This window comes from Trichechus manatus, unplaced genomic scaffold (genome assembly GCF_000243295.1).
Source record: "Trichechus manatus latirostris isolate Lorelei unplaced genomic scaffold, TriManLat1.0 scaffold00082, whole genome shotgun sequence".
Taxonomy (NCBI): domain Eukaryota; kingdom Metazoa; phylum Chordata; class Mammalia; order Sirenia; family Trichechidae; genus Trichechus; species Trichechus manatus.
The window spans coordinates 6,541,740-6,563,634 of NW_004444018.1; the positions used below are offsets into that span (position 1 = coordinate 6,541,740).

A 21,895-nucleotide genomic window follows, 5' to 3' on the forward strand; every position below is an offset into this window, starting at 1 on the left:
GCACACCAAAACTTGTAAGAGGCAGCTTAAGCAGTGCTTAGGGGTAAATTTATAGCTGTAAACACCTATATTAAAAAAGTAGATCTCAAATTGAAAACCTAACCTTCCACCTTAATATACTAAAGCAAGAAGAGTGAAGGAAATAATAAGGATTAGAAAACAATTTAACGAAATAGAGAATAGAAAGCCAATAGAGAAAATCAAGGAAACCAAGTTAGTTCTTTGAAAAGATGGACAAAATTGACAAACCTTTAACTAGATTAACCAAGAAAAAAAGAGAGAACACGCAAATTAATAAAAAATGAAAGGGGACATCACTACCAACTTCACACAAATAAAAAGGATTACCATATTTTTATGCAAATAACACATGCCTTCTATGTTTGTTTGCCAACCGCGCCCTCCCCCGCGAGCTATTTTCATAAGCGCTACTATTCCAAGTTTTTTTACATGTTGCTGTAAAAAAAAACAGCATAGTGCACTTGTGAAAATACCTTGCAGGGGGAGGGTGCGGTTGTCAAATAAACATAGAAGGCACGTGTTATCTGCATAACAATATGGTATAAGGGAATACTATGAACAACTGTAGGCCAACAAGTTAGATAACTTAGATGATACAAACTCCTAGAAAAACACAAACTACCAAAAGTGACTAAAGAAAAAATAGAAAAATCTGATAGACCTATAATAAGTAAAGAAATTTAATTAAAAACTTCCCACAAAGAAAAGCACAGGCCCAGATGGCTTCATTGGTGAATTCTATCAAACACTTAAAGAAGAATTTTAATACTAAGTTTTTACCAACTTTTCAAAAAAAAAAAAAAAAAACAGAGGGAACACTTCCCAACTTATTCTGAGCCCAGTATTACCATAATACCAAAACTAGACAAAAAAGTTAAGCTACAGACATTAAAATCCTCAACAACATACTAACAAAATAAATCCAGCAACACATAAAAGGATTATACACCACAACCAAATGGGATTTGTCCAGGAATGGAAGGTTAGTTTAACATCCAAAAATCAATCAATGTAATACATCATAGAAATGGAAACCCTAGTGGTGTAGTGGTTAAGAGCTACGGCTACTAACCAAAAGGTGGGCAGTTCAAATCCACCGGACACTCCCTGGAAACTATATGGGGCAGCTCTACTCTGTCCTATAGGGTCGCTATGAGTCAGAATCAACTCGACGGCAAAAGGTTTGTTTTTTTGGTTTCATCATAGAAATAGGATAAAGGACAGAAAACACATGCTCATTCATCTCAACAGAGAAAAACCATTTGAAAAAATCTAACACCTCTTCTTGGTTTAAAAAACAAACAAACAAACAAAAAGACCGTTAAAACAAATGAGGAATAGAAAGGAACTTCCTCAACCTGATAAAGGGCGTTTGAGAAGAACCCACAGGTAACTTCAAACTCAAAGATGAAATGACTGAGTGCTTTCCCCTTGTATTCAAAAACAGACAGGATGCCCCTTTCACTTCTATTCAACATTTTACTGGAGGATCTAGCCAGGGAAATTAGGCAAGAAAAAGAAACAAAAGGCATCTAGATTAAAAAGGAAGAAGAAAACCACCTCTATTTGCAGATTACATGATACTGTGTATAAAAAATCCTAAGGAATCCACAAAAAAATTATTAGAACTAATAAGTTTAGCAAGGTTGTAGGATATAAGATGAATATGCAAAAATCAACTATACTTCTTACATTAGCAATAAACAATCACAAAATGAAATTATGAAAAACAACTCCATTTGCAACAGCATTAAAAAATAATAAAATATTTAGGATTGAATAATAATATTTTATTATTATACAAAAGAAGTACAAGACACTGTTGAAAGAAATTAAAGATCTAAATAAATGGAAAGACATCCCATATTCATAGACTGGAAGACTTAATACTTTAGGACGGCAATCCTAATTGATCTATAGATTCAACATAATCCCTGTCAAATTCCCAGATCACTCCTTTGAAGAGACAGACAAGTTGATCCTAAAATGCATATGAATATTCAAGAGATGCAGATTAGCCAAAATCATCTTTACAAAGAAATATGTTAGAAGACTGACACTTCTTGATTTCAAAACTTATTACAAAGCTACAGCAATCAAGACTATGCATTCCTAGTCTGAGGGTAGAAAAATAGATATTAACTGAACAGAATTGAGAGTTCAGAAATGAACCTTCACATTTATGGTCAGCTGATTTTTGGCACAATGCCAAGACAATTCAATGAAGGAAAGAATAGTCTTTCTAACAAATGGTGCTAAGACAAATGGATATCCACATGTAAAAGAATGTAGATAGACCTCCTACCTCATACCATATACAAAAATTAACTCAAAATGGATCATAGACATAAATGTAGGAGCTAAAACTTATATAAAACTCTCAGAAGAAAACATGAGAATAAATCTTTGTGGCCTCGGATTAGGCAAAGCCTTCTTAGATATGACACCAAAAGAACAAGCTGCAAAAGAAAAAAATAGATAAAACTGCACTTCATCAAAATTAAAAATGGTTGTGCTTCAATGAACACCATCAAGAAAGTAAAAAGATAACCCACAGAATGAGACAAAACATTTAGAAATCATGTATCTGATATATATAAGCCCAAGATAACTGAACACATATATCCACACAAAAACATGTATACAAATGTTTGTAACAGCATTACTCATAATAACCAAAAGGTGGAAATAACCTGAATGTCCATGACATCTAGATAAACAAAACGTAGTATATCCATAAGTGGAATATTACTCAGCCATAAAAAGGAATAAAGTTACTGATACATGCTACAATGTGGATGAACCTTAAAAACATTATGCTAGGTGAAAGAAACCAGTCATGAAGACCACACATTGTATGATTTCTTTTATATGAAATGTCTACAGTAGGCAAATCCATAGAGAGAAAGTAGATTAGTGGTTGCCTAGGACTGGGGACTCATTAGCGATTTACAGCTACCCTATAGGGATCGACTTGATGGCAATGGGTTTTAGGGCTGGGGAGAGGCTATGGGGGAATAGGGAGTGACTGCTAATGGGTACAGGGCTTCTTTCTGGAGTGATGAAAATGCTTTGAAATTGATTTTGTGGTGATGATTGCACAACTTTGTAAATATACTAAAACCCAATGAATTGTAAACTTCATATCGGTGGACTGTATGGTATGGGGACTATGTCTCAATAAAGCTGCTATATTTAAAAATAAAAAAGTCTCCCAGAAGGCTCTGGTCAGTAGTTTCCTGGGCTCCACTTTACACAGGACGTAGGTTGCCAGCACAGGACACGGGGTCTGACAGAACTCGGCTTACAGTCTGCTCCACCACTGACCAGGAGTGCAACCCTGGGCAAGGTTCTTAACCATCACCATGGGCCTCAGTGTTCTCAGAACAGGAAAATAACAGTAATTCTCTCCCAGGGTAGCTGTGAGGTTTAAATGAAACAATTCCCATAAAGCCCTCAGCATGAACACTCTGGTCTGGAGCCAGCACACCTGGCCAGAGTCAGGGCATCGCAGGGAACAAAACCCGCAAGGGAGAGGAGAGATCAAAGCGCATCAGACAGCAGATAAAAGGAACAAAACGCCCAGAGAGAGGGTAGGAATACCTTCTCGGAAGCCCTGGCAGAAAAACTCAGGAATTACCTGCTGACTTTGGTCTCTTTTTTCATTCAGGTCTCTGGAAGCTATGGCTTCATTCCCCTTTCTGCTGATTTTCTCTATCTGCTCGTCACACTGCTCTTTCACCTCTTTCATCTGATTGATGCACTGGTTCCTTTGGTGACAGAAAGCAAAAGGACAAGGAATTATGGAGTGTCTGTTGTGATAGTGAAACGCACATCAGAGAGACACAATCAGTGTTTTCCCACCCAGGCACTTTACCCAAACAGGCCACCTAAGGACGGCTATGTGTGTTTTGGAGCCCTAGTGGCACAGCGGTTAAGAGCTTGGCTGCTAACCAAAAGGTCAGCAGTTCGAATCCACCAGCCGCTCCTTGGAAATTCTATGGGGGCAGTTCTACTATGTCCTATAGGGTCACTATGAGTCGGAGCTGACTAGACAACAACAAATGAAGCTTACTAAAAAAGTGTCATGTTGTTCTGTAACAGGTGAACTTCACTGGTTAAGAAAAACTGTTTTCAAACTACAATCTAACTCAGCCTGAGCTGCCAATTAGCTAAGATACTCTGGGGCGTTGCTTCAGCTTTCTACCTTAAATTTATTTTAAGAGTATCCCAACAAGCATCAGAGCTATAAAGCAGTTGAGAGAATTTCTAGTCATACTCCCTCCTACTGTCCTACGTGCGCCAGTGTCAGAGAGAGAGAAGCTGATAAGGCAGCTGGGAACCAGGCTCGCAGTTTTCTGCCTCTGTGCCCTGCACTCTCTACCACAGGGCCTGCTGTTCTGAGACCCAGGCACGCTGGAGCCAAGTGTGGGCAAGACACTTGATCCCCAACGCTCCTAACACACTTTTCAGCTCAAAGCATTTCCTGGGTCACAGCATACCCCCCACACACAGGGTATCAGGTGCTTGAGAAAGAACAAAAGACAGAGTTCCTGACCTCCGGCAGCTTACAGATCAAAGGCCTACTGAGAATTTTACTTAAATCAATTCCCACAACATACAAGCCACAGTTGGTTGACTCTGGCACCGTCGCTTACCACAGCAAACAGAGAGTGACATCTGTAAACTGAAAGAACTAAATGCGTTCGATTCATTGTTATCAAACAACCCAAACCCCAAACCTACGGCCATCGAGTTGATTCCAACTCACAGAGACCCTATAGGGTTTCCAGGGCTATAAATCTCTACGGAAGCAGACTCCACATCGTTCTTTCGAAGAGCCGCTGGTGGTTTCGAACCACCAACCTCTTGGTTAGCACTTTAACCACGACGCCACCAGGGCTCCTGTTATCAAACAATGTCACAAAAATGCAGGGTTAGCAAACGAGCAGGTGCACAGCCATTCCTGAACCTTTAAACCTACACCAGGTGAATAAGGTCTAGTGGTCAACACTGTTTCCACCTGCACCCAGCCCCTGTCAAAATCCAGAGCAAAGAGCCTCTCTCTCTCCCTGCCTTGCAGATGAACTTCAGCTTCCACGTTCCAGCCTGACAGCAACACAGAGAACAACCTCACACTCCTAGATGAGGCTCACATTCCTAGACTCTGGTTATGCAGATTGCGATGGTGTTACTTCCTGCAGGCCTCAGGTCCGTTTTTTCTTACATGTACACAGTGAATGTCCAGGTAATAAAAAACACAAAAAATCAGTTGCCACAGAGTCAATTCTGACTCATGGCGACCGTGTGTTTGTCAGAGTAAAACTGTGCTCCATAGGATTTTCAACGGCTGATTTTTCAGAAGTAGACTGCCAGGCCTTTCTTCTGCGGTGCCTCTGGGTGGACTTGAACTGCCGACTTTTTGATTAGCAGCTAAGCACGTTAACTCTGCCCCTCCCAGGGAATCTATCCAGGCAATAACTGGAGCTGACTTGTAGGGACATACAGGACTTGGCCACCAGTGATTATTCTAACAGTGCAACTGATGGCTGGATTATCATTACTGGAATGTTCTGAAACAAGAGTCCATATGGGCAGCTGACCCGATCATCAACACACTTATTGTTGCGGTATTACTATTACATTCCAGTACAGCTTTTGTAAATTCTATTTCCCCTGGCATAGAGATGAGAGTGAGCAGATTCATCTCATGTGCTGACTCTTAAGTGCTTTGAGGAGAAAGATGGGAAGGCTGCGTTTGGATGGAACACAGTAATCGCTTAGTGATGTCTGCCACAGGTGAAGGAGCAGAAAGTGGGGAGGTGTGTCCTGGGTGTTTGCTGACTCTGATGCTGAGGAAGGAACACTAATGTGGGCAGCACTGCCTTCTATGAAAGGATCAGACTAGACAGGGTGTTTTAACTGGGGGTCTGAAGGTATGCTTCAGGGGACCTACAAGTGCCCACAAATTGAATGCACAACTTTATTAATAAAACCGATGAAACCCGTTGCCGTCAAGTCAATTCTGACTCACAGTGACCCTACAGAACAGAGCAGAACTGCCCCATAGGGTTTCCAAGGGGCTGCTGATGGATTCAAACTGCCAACTTTTTGGTTAGCAGCCGTAGCTTGCCATAGCTCTTAACAACTGCGCCCCTAGGGCTCCTTATTAATATATCCATATATTAATCTGCTAACAAGGTATCAGATTCTCAAAAGGGTCTATAAGCCACAGAAAGTAAGAACAACTAGCTCTTTCCAGCTTCCAACACTATGTTAACAGCACCTCTTTAACAGGTACAGGGCCTCTGTCTTGGTCATCTAGTGCTGCTATAAAAGAAATAACACAAGTGGATGGCTTTAACAAAGAGACATTTATTCTCTCACAGTCCAGTAGGCTAAAAGTCCAAATACAGGGCGTCAGCTCCAGGGGAAGGCTGTCTCTGTCAGCTCTGGAGGAAGATCTGTGTCATCAATCTTCCCTTAGTCTAGGAGCTTCTCTGCACAGGAACCTCAGGTCCAAAGGAAGTGCTCTGCTCCAGATACTGCTTTCTTGGTGCTATGAGGTTCCCCACTTTCTGCTAGCTTCCTTTTCATCTCTTGTAAGGTAAAAAAGGTGGTGCAGGCCATACCCCAGGGAAATTCCCTTTACACTGGATCAGGGATGTGACCTTAGTAAGGGTGTTACAATCCCACCCTAATCTTCTTTAACATAATCTAATCTTGCTTCGTTAACCATCGGCAGAGATTAGGATTGATTTTACAACACATACAAAAATTATAATCACAAAATGGAGGACAACCACACAATACTGGGAATCATGGCCTAACCAAGTTGACACATACTTTGGGGCACAGCTCAATTCATGACAGCCTTGGACACAACTAGTGAGACAAATGCAGTCAGCCAGAGTTTTCAATCTAGCTACCAACCTCCTAGGAAGGAAAGGAATGTGCCCCGCCTGCGTGCCCGACCCAGGAGAGAGCAGCCCACTCCCTTCCGTGGCAATGGGCAATGGGCTGGAGCTAGGCCAACTACACTTAACAAGCGAGGCCACTGACAGCTTTTTGTAGTTCAGTCAATGGAGGGGGAATATTTGCGCTGGAGTGTCTTTTCAAGATGAATAATAAGCCTGGGATGTTTCATTTTTGCCTGAATACACTTCTTTGATCATTAGCCTAGCTAAGGGTTTCTCAACCTTGCACAATCGACACTTTGGACCAGATAATTCTCTGTGGTGAGGACTGTCCTGTGCATCGTAGGATGTTCAGCAGCATCCCTTGCCTCTACCCACCACATGCCAGTAGCAACCCTCTCCCCCAGTTGTGACAACAAAAAATGTCTCCAGACTTTGCCAAATGTCCCCTGGGGGACAGAACTGTCCCCTGTTGAGAACTGGCCTGGCTGAATGAGTTTCTGCACGCTTACTTTCGAATTATATTTCCTCTGTATTGACTGTTTTTTGTCCTTTGTGCATTTACGTATTTGGGGCTTCATGTTTTTAGTCATATTTGGCTTTGAAGGGACCAGGAAGACATTAGGGTTAGAAGACGATCTCTGGAAGAACACAAGGAATCGCTACGTGGGCCACTGGTGTGGGAAACTGTTATTCTCCTACCTCACTGGTGATAGTACCCAAACCCACTGCCATCGAGTGGATTCCGAATCATAGCAACCTTATAGGACAGACTATAACTGCTCCCACAGGACTTCCAAGGCTGTAAATCTTTACAGAAGCAGACTGCCACATCTTTCTCCTGTGGAGTGGCTGGCGAGTTCAAACTGCCAACCTTTCAGTCAACAGCTGAGTACTTTAACCACTGCACCACCAGGGCTCCCTGGTGACAGTGTAGAAGGGTAAAATCCTTTCAGAAAGCAATTTGGCAATTTCTACCTATCTGAACACTAAACCTACAGTTGAATTTTTTCTACAAGGGAATAATCCAAAATAATAATTTGTAAAGTTATATACATGATGCCACTGGGGTCAGGGAGCCCTGGTGGTGCAGTGGTTAAGAGCTTGGCTGCTAACCAAAAGGTCAGCAGTTCAAATCCACCAGCTGCTCCTTGGAAACCCTGTTGGGCAGTTCTACTCTGTCCTGTAGGGTCGCTGTGAGTTGGAATCGACTAGACAGCAATGGGTTTTTGGTTTTTATTTTATTGGGGTCAGGCAAGTTACAGGAACCAAAACTTAGAGGCAACCTAAATATCAAGCAGTAGGACATGGTTAATTAAAATCTGGCACCTACACATGATGAACTTTTAAGCAGCCGTTTTTATGATAAAACATTTTGGAACACAATGAAGCTTTTTTATCTATAAGGCTAGTAATAAAAAAGAGTCAAACATTTTTACGACCATCCTCAATTATGTAAAAACCACACATATACTTAGACAAGGACTGAAGTGAGATTAAATCAGAGTGAAAGGAGCAGTCATCTGAGGGCTGGCTTCACCCACGGCTGGTTCTCTATGAAACCAAATGTCCCATTCTTTAGCTACATTGTTTTTACGAGGAAAAAAAAGCAAAAATACAGACCACACAGACTACAACTTCATCTGTCCCTTCATTTTAAGCTGGTTTTAACTACCTTACTAATAGGTTTAGCTCACTTTTCCAAAGTTTATTATTTTGTTTTGATTATAAAAGTACTCCATTCCAACTGAAAAAATCTGGAAAAACACCTGACACGTCTCAGAAAATAAAATGCCCACAGTACATGTGTGTGTGTTTGCACCTTTCGTACTTATTTTGTATTCTGAGCCCACCGGCTAACACTTCTCCATGGCTTCCTGGGGTACTGCTGGCACTTAAACAAAATTCTTTATTTCTAAAGGCCATGAATCCTTCAAGGGGAGGCACCTTTCTCCCAGGGCCCTGTATGCACCAGACGGTTCACGCTCTAACCAGAAGAGTGAGCGGACATCACACTGGACTCTGCCAGAGCCCTCAGCTTCAAACATGCTGGCCTCCCGTGGGGCACAGACTTGATCCTGAGGTGCACTTACAGGTCATACGAGAACTTCCTCTCCAGGTTGCTCTGGTTCTTCTGAAACTGGAGGACATCCTGCTGCTGTTTGCCATAATCCCTCTCCAGGGCCTTCAGCTGGTCTGGGGAAGGGGAGGGCAAGAAACGGCACAAGTCACCACGCGGCTGTCACACCATTCACCAAAACACAACAATGGCAAACCAAAAAATAAACCCTTTGCCATCGACTCGGTGTCGACTCATTGCAACTCCATGAGTTACAGAGTAGAACTGCTCCATAGGCTTTTCTTGGCTGCAATCTTTATGGAAGCAGATCGCCAGGCCTTTCTTCCACAGCACTGCCGGGTGTGTTCAAACTGGCAACCTTTAGGTTAGTGGTTGAACACAGCAGACACATCAAACCCAAGCATGGGAACACAAAAGGGAATTAAGAGGGGCAAGGGATGAGTAAGAACATAGCCTCTCCCCAGGAATCACTACACTCCTGCCACGAACCTCCAGAAGACTCACAATTCTATGTGAACCTTCATCTTGATTCTTTCTCAAATGTCTCGGGTTTTTTTCTCTTAAATCTCCCTTTTGACCTCCAACCCTTAAATGCACTAGGAGGTCCTATTCGCCTGTTTCTTAGACAAAACGAACCCAGCGTCCCACAAGGTCACACACCACGGTGTCCCCACCCCCAGCAGACTGATCCTCTGTCTGTGCAGTGCTGATCTGACATTTGGTCAGATAAGCAGCCACCACGGCGGAACACACTGCCCTCAGCCACCAGGCCCCAGGCCAGCATTATTCTCCTGCCTTTCATTTACAGTTGAGCTATTCTCTGAGGCCCTGTGTCCATTTAGATCACCGGCCCTCCTATCTGGGAAGCAGTGTGATTTCTTTGAGGAAACTCACCCACCCCATCCACACTGCCCTAATGGCTCGGCTCCTAAAACCTCCAAGGAAAAGGCAGCCGCTGAACAAAGGGCCAAGCTGGGGACGAGAGGACGAGCAGCCAGAGGGGACAGCGGGGCGGGCAGGCACGGCCCTGCACAGACACCGCAGCCCCGGGGTTTCTCCTCAGAACCCTGGACCTACCAGCCTCTTGGGGAGAAATGAAGTTAAAGAGAATGAAGGGGTCCGTGAACTACTGATACATGTAACAACTTCGATCAACCTCAAAAGCATTTTGCTACTGAGCCAAAAGATGAGAACAACCCAAGTGATGAAGGGACGAACAAAATGTGGTGCATCCACAAAATGAAACAGCACTCGGCCATAAAGAGAGATTAAATTGATACCTGCTACAGCGTGGATGAACCATAAAAACATGACACTGAGTGAAAGAAGTCAGACAGCAAAGGACAACACTCTATCACCCCACTCACATGAAACATCCAGAAGAGGCAGGTGCAGAGAGACAACAGGTGGTTACCAGGGGCTGGCGGGGAGGAGGGGCGGGAGTTACTGCTGAAGGGGTACTGAGCTTCTGTTTGGGGCAATGGAAAACTTGTGGAAATGGACAGTGGTGATGTTAACACAACATGGTGAATGTAATGTCAATCAACTGTACACTAAAAAAATGGTTATGATGGCAAACTTTTTTGTTACATACATTTCAGCACAATAAAATTTAAAAAAAAAAAAAAAAAACCTATTGCCGAAAGAAGCCAGCCTCAAAAGGCCACATATGGTATTGTTTCATTTATATGGCATCCTGGAAAAGACAAAACCAGAGCAAAGGAGAACAGTTCAGGGGTTGCCTGACGCTGGGAGTGGGAAGGGAGTGATGGAAACATGCTCTATCTTAATTGTACTGGTGGTATATGTGATAGTACGCATTTGTTAAAACGTACAGAACTGTACATACAAAGGGTAAGCTTCACTTTATGTAAATGATACATCAATAAACCTAGCTTAAAATAAAATAAAATAAAAATATGCAGGCTCATACAGGGCCCCTGCTCTCCTGAAACTGTTTCCTTGGTTGGGGTGCAGTGATTCCTGGAGAAAGGCCATGTTCTCATCCTCTCCTCCCCCTCCTCAACCCTCTGCCACACAGTAATAAAAAGGAAAGACTGAACTACTCATACCCACAACAATAAGGATGAATCTCAAAATAATTATGCTAAGCGAAAGAAGCCAGAGAAAAAGAGTATATACTGTAAGATCCCATTTATATAAAAATGCAAACTAATCTAGAGTGACAGAAGGGACACAGGAAACTTCTGGGGATGATGGATATGTACACTATATTGATTGTGGGGGTTGCTTCCTGGGACGGGAGCCCTGGTGGTGCAGTGGCTCAGAGTCACAGCTGCTAACCAAAAAGCGCAGTTCAAATCCGCCAGCTGCTATGAGTGCAGTGGAGTTTCCAGACTAAGGGGGACTAGGAAGAAAGGCCTGGTAATCTACTTCCGAAAATCAGCCAATGATAACCCTATGGATCACAATGGTCCTATCCAACACCGACTGTGGGAATGGCGCAGGACCAGGCAGCACTTCATTTCACTGTGCATGCGGTCGCCATGAGTCGGGGCCTGATTGGACAGCAGGTAACAACAACACACACATGTACATATATACACACAATACACACACATGCACACACATACCCACATATATTTAAGGTATTCATAATAAGAGTCTGAATTCTTCTATACATAACAGCTAGTAATGTATATTTATTCAATATTATTTTTAAAAGAAAAACACCTTTAAGGAAATATATTTCGGCAAAAAGCAGAAACTATAGACTACTCAATTACTCATAACACTACCCATGGTCAGGTTGTAATAAGAGAACCGCCTAAGACCTTAGAGCATTTCCGGCCAGCCAAGTGTCTGGTATCCAGAAGGGTGGATTTTACCTTGCAGGGTCCTGATGAGCTTCTCTCCGGTGGTGATGTTATTCACTAAAACCGTCTGCAGGAGAGAGAAGCACAAAATGAAACACCCACAACCCGACAACTTGAAAGAAAGTTGAGAAGATATACACGTTGGGAGAAAAAGGGAAAAAAACACTTCTTTCTTTCTGGAAGGTGCAGCCCCTCCCCATCAACAGCCACTGTCCTGGAAGGCTGCATGCAGCTCTCTGGCTGGACTATCAAGTGTCTATGTCTGTAAAGGAGGCGCATGCTGGCAGATCTGCTTTCCAACCACCAGCCTGTAACAGAGGAAGGAGGGAGCAGGACCGGCTCTATTTCAGATCCAGGACGCTGCGCGTCTTCCAAGAATGGCCTGAGCCAGCCTGGCTTCCTGCCCCTGCCTCCCCAGGCGCAAACAGCTCCCAGAGGGCTCCATCAGCAACCTCCATGGGAACCCCAGGGCCACAAGTTCCCAGGGTGAGCTCAAAGACAGTCACATCCTCAACCAGAAGTCAAACTCTGAACTCCAGGCTGGTTCAAGGGAAAAAAGAGAAGGGGATTCAGTGGTCACTCCACCAATGAAACCCCTCAACTTATTTTACTTGCTGGCCTTGCCTCTTCCCTCCACAGAGTCTGTAAGCTTGCAGGATGTGTCGTCATGGATTGAACTGTGTCCCCCTAAAAGATACGTTCAAGTCCAATCCCTGGTACCGTGAACACGACCGTGTTTGGAAATAGGATCTTTGAAGATGTTATCAGTAAACATGAGGTCATACTGGAGTAGGGTGGGTCTTAAACCAGTATGAGTAGTGTCCTTATAAAAGAGAAGCGACACAGAGGGAAGAGAGCAGTGTGCAGATGGAGGCAGAGACGGGAACACCAAGGACTGTGGGTCGTCACCAGAAGCTAGGAAAGAGGCATGGAGCAGATTCATTCAGAGCCCTCAGAAGGAACCAACAAGGCCGACACCCTGATCTCAGACTCTCAGCCTCCAGAACTGTGAGAATACATTTTTTCTGTTTTTATAAGCCTCTCAGATTGTGACACTTTGTTACAGCAGTTCTAAGGAACCAGTAGAGAGTATAACACACCGATCATTACACAAAGTTAGGAAAGTCAACGACAAAAGAGGGAAGAAGCAACACCTGACTCAAGATAACAAGAACAAAGTGAAAAGTCCTAAAACTAAGGGTGAAGTCTAACAGCCAGCCAATACAAACTCAACAGTTACTTTATGCCGGGTGCTGATCTAAGCATAATGACGGTACGAAACGGGCAGTATATTGGCCCAGGTGAGGGAAAAGGAAACTGAGGCACAGATCACCTCACTGGCTCAAAGTCACATGGCCACTAAGAGGCAAAGCTAAAACTCAGGCCTGACAGGTACATGCTCTTCATCACTACTGGCCAAATCAGGGACAAAATCCGAGTAGGCCACCCATTTAGTGGACTCCACCCAGCGCTTAACCAAACAAAAACCCAGGAAAGAGCGAAATACAATATTAAATATTCAAGTGAATCACACAGGTGAGTGTTGTTTTGTGAGCACACATGCACGCACACAGCATATACGTGTACTGAGCTGTAATGTGAGTATCTTACTGCGTCACAGTCCGTACAATTTGCAAAACACTCTACCACTCGACATGCTTCCTGTTCCTGGCCAGTGGGGACAATGACAACCATGCCACCTTCTGTTTCTGTGCCTCTGATTTCCCCTCTGACCTCTCTGTCCAGCCCTCTTTCTTTGGGCAGGACGGATATAAGTGGTTTTATGACTACAAGGATGTACTCCAAGAAATGAAATCTGGCCAAAATGAACCACAGGTGTTTATTTAAGGAGATCTGAGGACTAGAACATTTCCTGGCACCACGGGAAAGAAGTCATGGTGACAAGATCTGTAAAATTAATCTCTCAGGGAGACATTATCAGGAGCAGAGTGTTTACAAGGATTCTGGGGGCAGGGGAGGGTAGAGAACCGGAACTGAAAGCAGGACTTATATGTACAGTGGGGAATCAGGTTTACAAAGCTCACAACTCCCTCTACACAGAAAAGAAGCCTACAGAAATTCAATTAAGAAGACATAAATTAACAGGTAGCATAATAAGAGACGCACTAGAAGGTTTAGGGAAAGCAGACTGGAGAGGTGTGGGGTGACACAGATTAGCCCGTGCTAGGGGAGAGGAACACCGTGCCCCTCCCAACTCCACCCAAGATTCCCACAAACTCACCAGGATATTAAATGCCAACATGGCGGGAGAAGGGAGAGTCAGGGATGAAACCCAGAACAAAAAGAAACCCTAATTAACGCCCTGAGGAGAGAGATCCTGGGCAACGGAGCCAGGGCTGGTCCATGATCAGCCCTCAGTCACTCGCCTCTCCCTACTTCTCAAAGATAAACATTTCATGAGTTAAACAAAATGTGCTAATCTCTAAATTACAAAAACAAAACAAAACAAAAACAAAACCCTGCGAGCACACAAAGCTTCATGTTTAGCAATAAAAGTGAGCTGATGAAATCTCCACTACCTTCCCTCTGAACACTAATGCTAAAACAAAAAGGAAAAACGGAATACTGCATGATCACACACTGACTGTCTAGAATGCTGCTGTATCCTGGGTAAATCATTTCTACAAAAATTATGGCCTCTCCTCCAACCATTCCACTTACCTCTCCCCAAAATAAATCCATATTAGAATTCTCAACTATCTGAGGTTTTAGAGACTGCTGCAGTTTGAAATGTCTGAAGATATTTGTCTCTCATGGGACTTTATTTTTCCAAAGAAAATACATTTTAGTTATCGTCCCTATGTACTTATTTATGTATGAAAAAATATAGTCCCCATTTAAGAAAATGAAAAAAGGATCATAAAATGCCATCAAGATATTTTATATGCAGTTTTATATTCATAGAAAATCTTATTGAATCATTTTCAGGAAAACTATGAAAATGCTTTCTAGCTTCTTCTTGGGCTCAATATAGTTAAAAAAAATTTCCATTAAACAAAATTATTTTTAAACAAATTATATATCCTACTCTAAACAGTCATTTTCCCCTATATACAAATGGCCAATAAGCACAAGAAAAGACACTCAACATCATTAGCCATTAGGGAAATACAAATCAAAACCACAATGAGATGACACTTCATCCCCACTAGGATGGTTATTATCAAAAAAAAAAAGGAAAATAACAAGTGTTGACAAGGATGTGGAGAAACTGGAACCCTCATATACTGCTGATGAGACAGTAAAACGCTGCAGCAGCTGTGGAGAAGTATGGTGGGTCCTCAGAAAGTTAAACACAGAGTTACCGCGTTGTTGTTGGGTGCCGTGGAATCAATTTTGACTAATAGCGACCCCATGTGACAGAGCAGAACTGCTTCATAGGGTTTTCTAGGCTGTAATCTTTATGGGAGCAGATCATCAGGTCTTTTCTCCCAAAAAGCCACTGGGTGGGTTCAAACCGTCAACCTTTAGGTTAGCAGCTGAGTACATAACTGTCGTACCACCAGGGCTCCTGAGAGTCACCATACGACCTAGTAATCCCACTCCTAGGTATATACACAAGAAAACTGAAAATAAACATTCACATAAAAACCTGAACGTGAATGTTTATAGCAGCATTATTCATAATAGCCAAAAAGAGAAAACAACACAAATGTTCAACTGATGAACAGATAAAACAAAATGTGGTATATGCATACAATGAAATATTATTCAGCAATATAAAACAAGTGAAGTACTATATACGGCACAATGTTGATGAACCTTGAAAACACTACACTAAGTAAAAGAAGCTAGGCACAAAAGATCACGTATTGTATGATTCCATTATATGACATGTCCAGAATAGGCAAATCTATAGGGACAGAAGGTAGATTAGTAGTTGCCTAGGGTTAAGGTGGGAGGGGGAACTGCTAATGGGCACAAGGTTCCTTTCTGAGGTGATGAAGGTGTTCTGGAATTGGATGCTAGTGATGATTACACAACAATGTGAATATAATAGATCTACTGAATTGTACAATTTAAATGGCTAAATGTTAAATTTTATGTACAGTAAATTTCATCCCAATTTAAAAAAGGTGAATATTAGTATTTTATTTAGTCTAATATATCAAAATGGGAAACCCCAGTGGCACAGTGGTTAAGAGTTTGGCTGTTCACTGTTCACAGTAGCAAAAAGATGGAAAAAACCTAGGTGTCTATCAACAGACAAATGGATAAATTATGGTATATTCACACAATGGAATAATACACAACAATAAAGAACAATGATGAATCTGCGAAAAATCTCGTAACGTGGATGAATCCAGAAGGCATTATGCTGAGTAAAATTAGTCGGTCGTAAAAGGACAAATATTGTATGAGACCACTACTATAAGAATTCAAGAAATGGTTTAAACACAGAAGAAAACATTCTTTGGTGGTTACGAGGGCGGGGAGGGAGGGAAAGGGGTATTCACTAACTAGATACTAGATAAGAATGTAGGTGAAGGGAAAGACAACACAATACACGGGAAGTGAGCACAACTGGACTAAACCAAAAGCTAAGAAGTTTCCTGAATACAACCAAACACGTCGAGGGACAGAGTAGCAGAGGTGCGGGTCTGGGGACCATGCTTTCGGGGGACATCTAGGTGAACTGGCATAACCAAATTTATTAAGAAAATGTTCTGCATCCCACTTTGGTGAGTGGTGTCTGGGGTCTTAAAAGCTAGCAAGCGGCCATCAAAGATCCATCAACTGGTCCCAACCCACCTGGAGCAAAGAGAATGAAGAATACCAAAGACACAAGGAAAATATTAGTCCAAGAGACAGAAAGGGACACATAAACCAGAGACTCTATCGGCCTGAGACCAGAAGAACTAGATGGTGCCCAGCTACCACCAATGACCACCCTGACAGGGAACACAACAGAGAGTCCCTGACGAAGCAGGAGAAAAGTGGGGTGCAGACCTCAAATTCTAATAAGAAGACCAGACTTAATGGTCTGACTGAGACTGGAGGGACCGTGGAAGACATGGTCCCTGGACTCTCCATTAGCCCAGAACTGAAACCATTCCCGAAGCCACCTCTTCACAGAAAGATTAGACTGGACTATGGGACATAAAAGGATACTTGTGAAGAAAGTGCTTCTTAGCTCAAGTAGATACATGAGACTAAATGGGCAGTTCCTGTCTGAAGGTGAGATGAGAAGGCAAAAAGGGACAGAAGCTGGTTGAACGGACACAGGAAATCCGAGGTAGAAAGGAGAAGCGTGCTGTCACATTATAGGGAGAGCAGCTAGGGTCACACAGCAACGTGTGTAAAAATTTTTGTATGGGAAACTGACTTGAACTGTAAATTTTCACTTAAAGCACAATTAAAAAAAAAAAAAAAAAAAGAGTTCGGCTGCCAACCAAAAGGTTGGTGGTTCAAATCCACTAGGCACTCCTTGGAAACCATCTGTCCTATAGGGTTGCTATGAGTCGGAATCAGGTTGGTTTCTTTAAAATCCAAATTATTGTTTTGAGATGTAGTTAATATAAAAAAGTATTAATGACATATTTTACTTTTTTATCTCATATAAAATCTAGTGATTGAAATCTAGTGTACTTTACACTTACAGCACATCTCAATTTGGACATTTTAAGAGTTCAATAGCCACATGCAGCTAGGGACAGAGCAGTCCCAGAGGAATAAGAACAGGAAAGACAGAGAAAAAGAGAGTTCCAGTAGCAGGAAAGTGCAAATTAGTTATTACTTATTTATGGCATCCTGCTAAGATCACACACAGACACACTCATTCACATCAACAACCAACCAACGGCACCAAAATACTTTTATTTTTTTTTTGTAATTTAGAAGAAGGTTTACAGAGCAAACAAGTTTTCCCATTAAACAATTAATACACATATTGTTTTGTGACACTGGTTGCCAACCCCATGACATGTCAACATTTTCCCCTTCTCAACTCCGGGTTCCCCATTACCAGCTTTCCTGTTTCCTCCTGCCTTCTCGTCCTTGCCCCTGGGTTGGTGTGCCCATTTAGTCTCATTTTGTTTTATGGGCCTGTCTAATTTTTGGCTGAAGGGTGAACCTTAGGAGTGACTTCCTTGCTGAGCTAAAAGGGTGTCCAGGGGCGATACTCTTGCGGTTTCTCCAGTCTCTGTCAGACCAGTCCTTATTTTTGTGAGTCAGAATTTCGCTCTACATTTTTCTCCAGCTCTCAGGATCCTCTGTTGAGATCCCTGTTAGAGCAGTCGGTGATGGTAGCCAGGCACCATCTAGTTGTACTGGATTCAGTCTGGTGGAGGCTGTAGTAGTTGTGGTCCGTTAGTCCTTTGGACTAACCTTTCCTTTGTGTCTTTGGTTTTCTTCTCTCCCTTGTTCCAGAAGGAGTGGGACCAGTGGAGTATCTTAGATGGCTGCTCACAGGCTTTTAAGACCCCAGATGGTACTCATCAACGTAGAATGCAGAATTTTCTTTACAAACTACATTATGCCAACTGAGCCAAATGTTCCCCGAGACCATGGTCCCCACAGCCCTCAGCCCAGTAATTTGGTCCCTCAGGGCATTTGGATGTGTCTATGGAGCTTCCATGACCTTGACTTGGACAAGTTGTGGTGGCTTCCCCAGTATTGTGTTCTGAATTACCCTTCACCAAAATTACCACTTATCTATTGAGTGTTTTTCCCTCCCACCCTTCCCCTCCCTCATAACCATCAAACATTGTTTTTTTGTATGTAAACCTTTTCATTAGTTTTTATAGTAGTGGTCTCATACAATATTTGTGATTGACTTATTTCACTCAGTATAATGCCCTCCAGATTCATCCATGTTGTGAGATGCTTTGCAGATTCATTATGGTTCTCTATTGTTGCACAGTATGACACTGTATGTACCATATCTGTTTATCCATTCATCTGTTGATGGGTACCTAGGTTGTTTTCATTTTTTTGCTATTGTGAACAATGTTGCAATGAACATGGGTGTGCATATGTCTACTCATGTGATGGCTCTTATTTCTCTAGGGTATATTCCTAGGAGTGGGACTGTTGGATCATTCGGTATTTCTATTTCTAGCTTTCTAAGGAAGTGCCATATTGTTTTCCAAAGTGGTTGTACCGTTTTGCATTCCTACCAGCAGTGCGTAAGAGTTCCAATCTCCTCGCAGCCTCTCCAACATTTGTTATTTTGTTTTTTTTTAATTCATGCCAGTAATGTCGGGATGAGATAGTATCTCACTGCACTTTTGATTTGCATTTCTCTAATGACTAGTGACCACAAGCATTTCCTCCCATGTCTGTTAGCCGCTTGAATGTCTTCTTTGGTGAAGTGTCTGTTCATATCCTTTGCCCACTTTTTAATTGGATTATTTGTCTTTTTATTGTAGAGGTGTTGGATTTTCCTGTAGATTTTAGAGATTAGGCCTTTGTCGGATTTGTCATAGCCAAAAATTTTTTCCCAGTCTGTAGGTTCTCTTTTCACTCTTGGTGAAGTCTTTGGATGAGCATAAGTGTTTAATTTTTAGAAGATCCCAGTTATCTAGCTTATCTTCTGGTATTTGTATGTTGTTAGTTATGGTCTGTATCCTGTTAATGCTGTGTATTAGGGCCTCTGGTGTTGACCCTATTTTATCTTCTATGACCTTTAGTTTTTGGCTTTATATTTAGGTCTTTGATTCATTTTGAATTAGTTTTTGTGTATGGTATGAGTTATAGGTCGTGTTTCATTTTTTTGCAGATGCACATCCAGTTTTGCCAACATCATTTGTTAAAAAGACTGCCTTTTCCCCATTTGATGGACTTTGAGCCTTTGCTGAAGATCAGGTGACCATAGGTGGATGGATTTACATCTGGGTTCTCAATTTTGTTCCACTGGTCAATGTGTCTGTCGTTGTACCACTATCAGGCTGTTTTGACTACCATAGCTGTATAGTAGGTTCTGAGGTCAGGTAGTGTGAGTCCTCCTGCTTTATTCTTCTTCTTTAATAGTGCTTTACTTTTCTCGGGCCTCTTTCCTCTCCATATAAAGTTAATGATTAGTTTTTTCATCTCTTTAAAGAATGCTGTTGGTATCTGGATCAGGAATGCATTGTATTTGTAGATTTCTTTGGGTAGAATTGACATTTTCACAATGTTGAGGCTACCTATGCATAAGCATGGTATGTTTTTCCATTTATGTAGATCTCTTTTGGTTTCTTGCAGTAGTGTTTTGTAGTTTTCTTTGTAAATGTCTTTTGCATCCCTGGTTAGATTTATTTCTAGGTATTTTATTTTTTTTAGGGGCTATTATAAATGGTATTGTTTTCCTGATTTCCTTCTCGTCGTTTTCTTTATTGGTGTATAGGAACTCAAGTGACTTTTGTTTGTTAGCAAATTACTTTATGCCTGCAGCCCCTGTGGGCCACATATCGAAACACTGAATGTATTTTCTCACAGACATAGCACAAAGTGCATACGGAGTGTTATGGATTAAATTTTGTCCCCAAAAATATGTGTCAACTTGGCCAGGCCATAATTCCCATACTGTGTGGCTGTCCTCCATTTTGTAATGTGATGTAATTATGCTATGTGTTGTAAATCCTAACCACTATGCTGTTAATCAGGCAGGATTAGAGACAGTTATGTTAATGAGGCAGGAGTCAATCTCTTTTGAGATATGAAAGAGAGAAGGGAGCAGATAGGGAGAGGGACCTCCTACAACCAAGAAAGAAGGGCCTGGAGCAGAGTGAAACCTTTGGACCCAGCGTCCCTGCACCGAGAAGTTCCTAGACCAGGGGGAGACTGATGACAAGGACCTTCCCCCAGAGTCGACAGAGAAAGAAAGCCTTCCCCTAGAGCTGGTACCCTAAATTCAGACTTCTAGACTCCTAGACTGTGAAAGGATAAATTTTTGTTTGTTAAAGCCATCCACTTGTGCTATTTCTGTTACGGCAGCACTAGATAACTAGATAACTAAGACAGGGGACAGTTAACACTAGGATGACTAAGATTAAAAACAAAAACAAGAAAACAGAAAATAACAAATGTTGGCAAGGATGTGGGGAAACTGGAACCCTTATCCATTGCTGGTGAGAATGCAAAATGGTACAGCCGATGTGGAAAAGTGTGGCAGTTCCACAAAAACCTAAAATAGAACTACCACATGACCCAGCAATTCCACTCCTAGGTATATACTCAAAAGACTTGAAAGCAGAGACTCAAGAGACTTGTACACAAATGTCCACTGCAGCACTATTCACAATAGCCAAAAGGTAGAAACAACCTAAATGCCCATGAACAGATGAATGGATAAACAAAATATGGTACATACGTACAATGAAACACTACTTAGCCAGCAGGAGAAATGAAGTCGTGATACGTGTTACAATATGGATGGAGCTTGAAGTCATTATGCTGAGTGAAATAAGCCAATCACAAAAGGAGACATATTGTATGACCTCACTTATATAAAAAGATAAGAAAAGGCTAATGTATAGGGACCAAAGTTTATTAATGGTTACCAGGGGTGGGAGGGAGGAGGAAAAGGAGGATTAACGGTGATGGAAAAATTACATTGATTATGGGTAGGGTTGCACGGCTGATTACCGTAATTGCTGTCAACAAGTTGTACAGATGTAAAAAGCTGAACTGGCAATGCTGTGTGACAGATATGTTTACAGCAACAACAAAAAGAACAGCTGCTAAGGCTGCTTACGTACAACCAAACACCTCATGGGATTTGGTTTGAAGGTTTAGGGTCATGGTTTCATGGGACAGTCCAGTTAATTGTCCTAATAACATGTTTAGTTCTTCTATTCTACCTCCTAGTTCACTGCGTAGTGCCTGGGGTCTTAAAAGCTTGCAAGGCACAACAATTGGTTTCTATTCACCTGGAGCAATACAGGAAGGAGAAGAGTCAGGACTAGAAGAAGGAAATGGAATGTGTGGCTAACTGCCTCCATGAATAACTGCCTCCACTGCTACGAGATCAGAAGAACTGGATGGTGCCTGGCTACCATTACTGAACATTTTGATCAACGATTCTATAGTAGAATCCT

The 21,895-nt window shown here is 42.1% G+C and overlaps 1 protein-coding gene across 1 annotated transcript in view; it reads right to left on the reverse strand.

Annotated features, from left to right (window-relative positions):
• The window catches only part of GOLM1 (golgi membrane protein 1), a 74,278-nt gene that overhangs the window by 11,291 nt on the left and 41,092 nt on the right, over positions 1-21,895 (reverse strand). The window contains exons 4-6 of the mRNA XM_004381316.2: positions 11,868-11,922; positions 9,032-9,134; positions 3,662-3,791 (exon numbers count right to left, since the gene is read on the reverse strand). Of these exons, the coding sequence (XP_004381373.1) occupies positions 3,662-3,791; positions 9,032-9,134; positions 11,868-11,922 (288 nt within the window). The remainder of the gene's footprint in view (positions 1-3,661; positions 3,792-9,031; positions 9,135-11,867; positions 11,923-21,895) is intronic.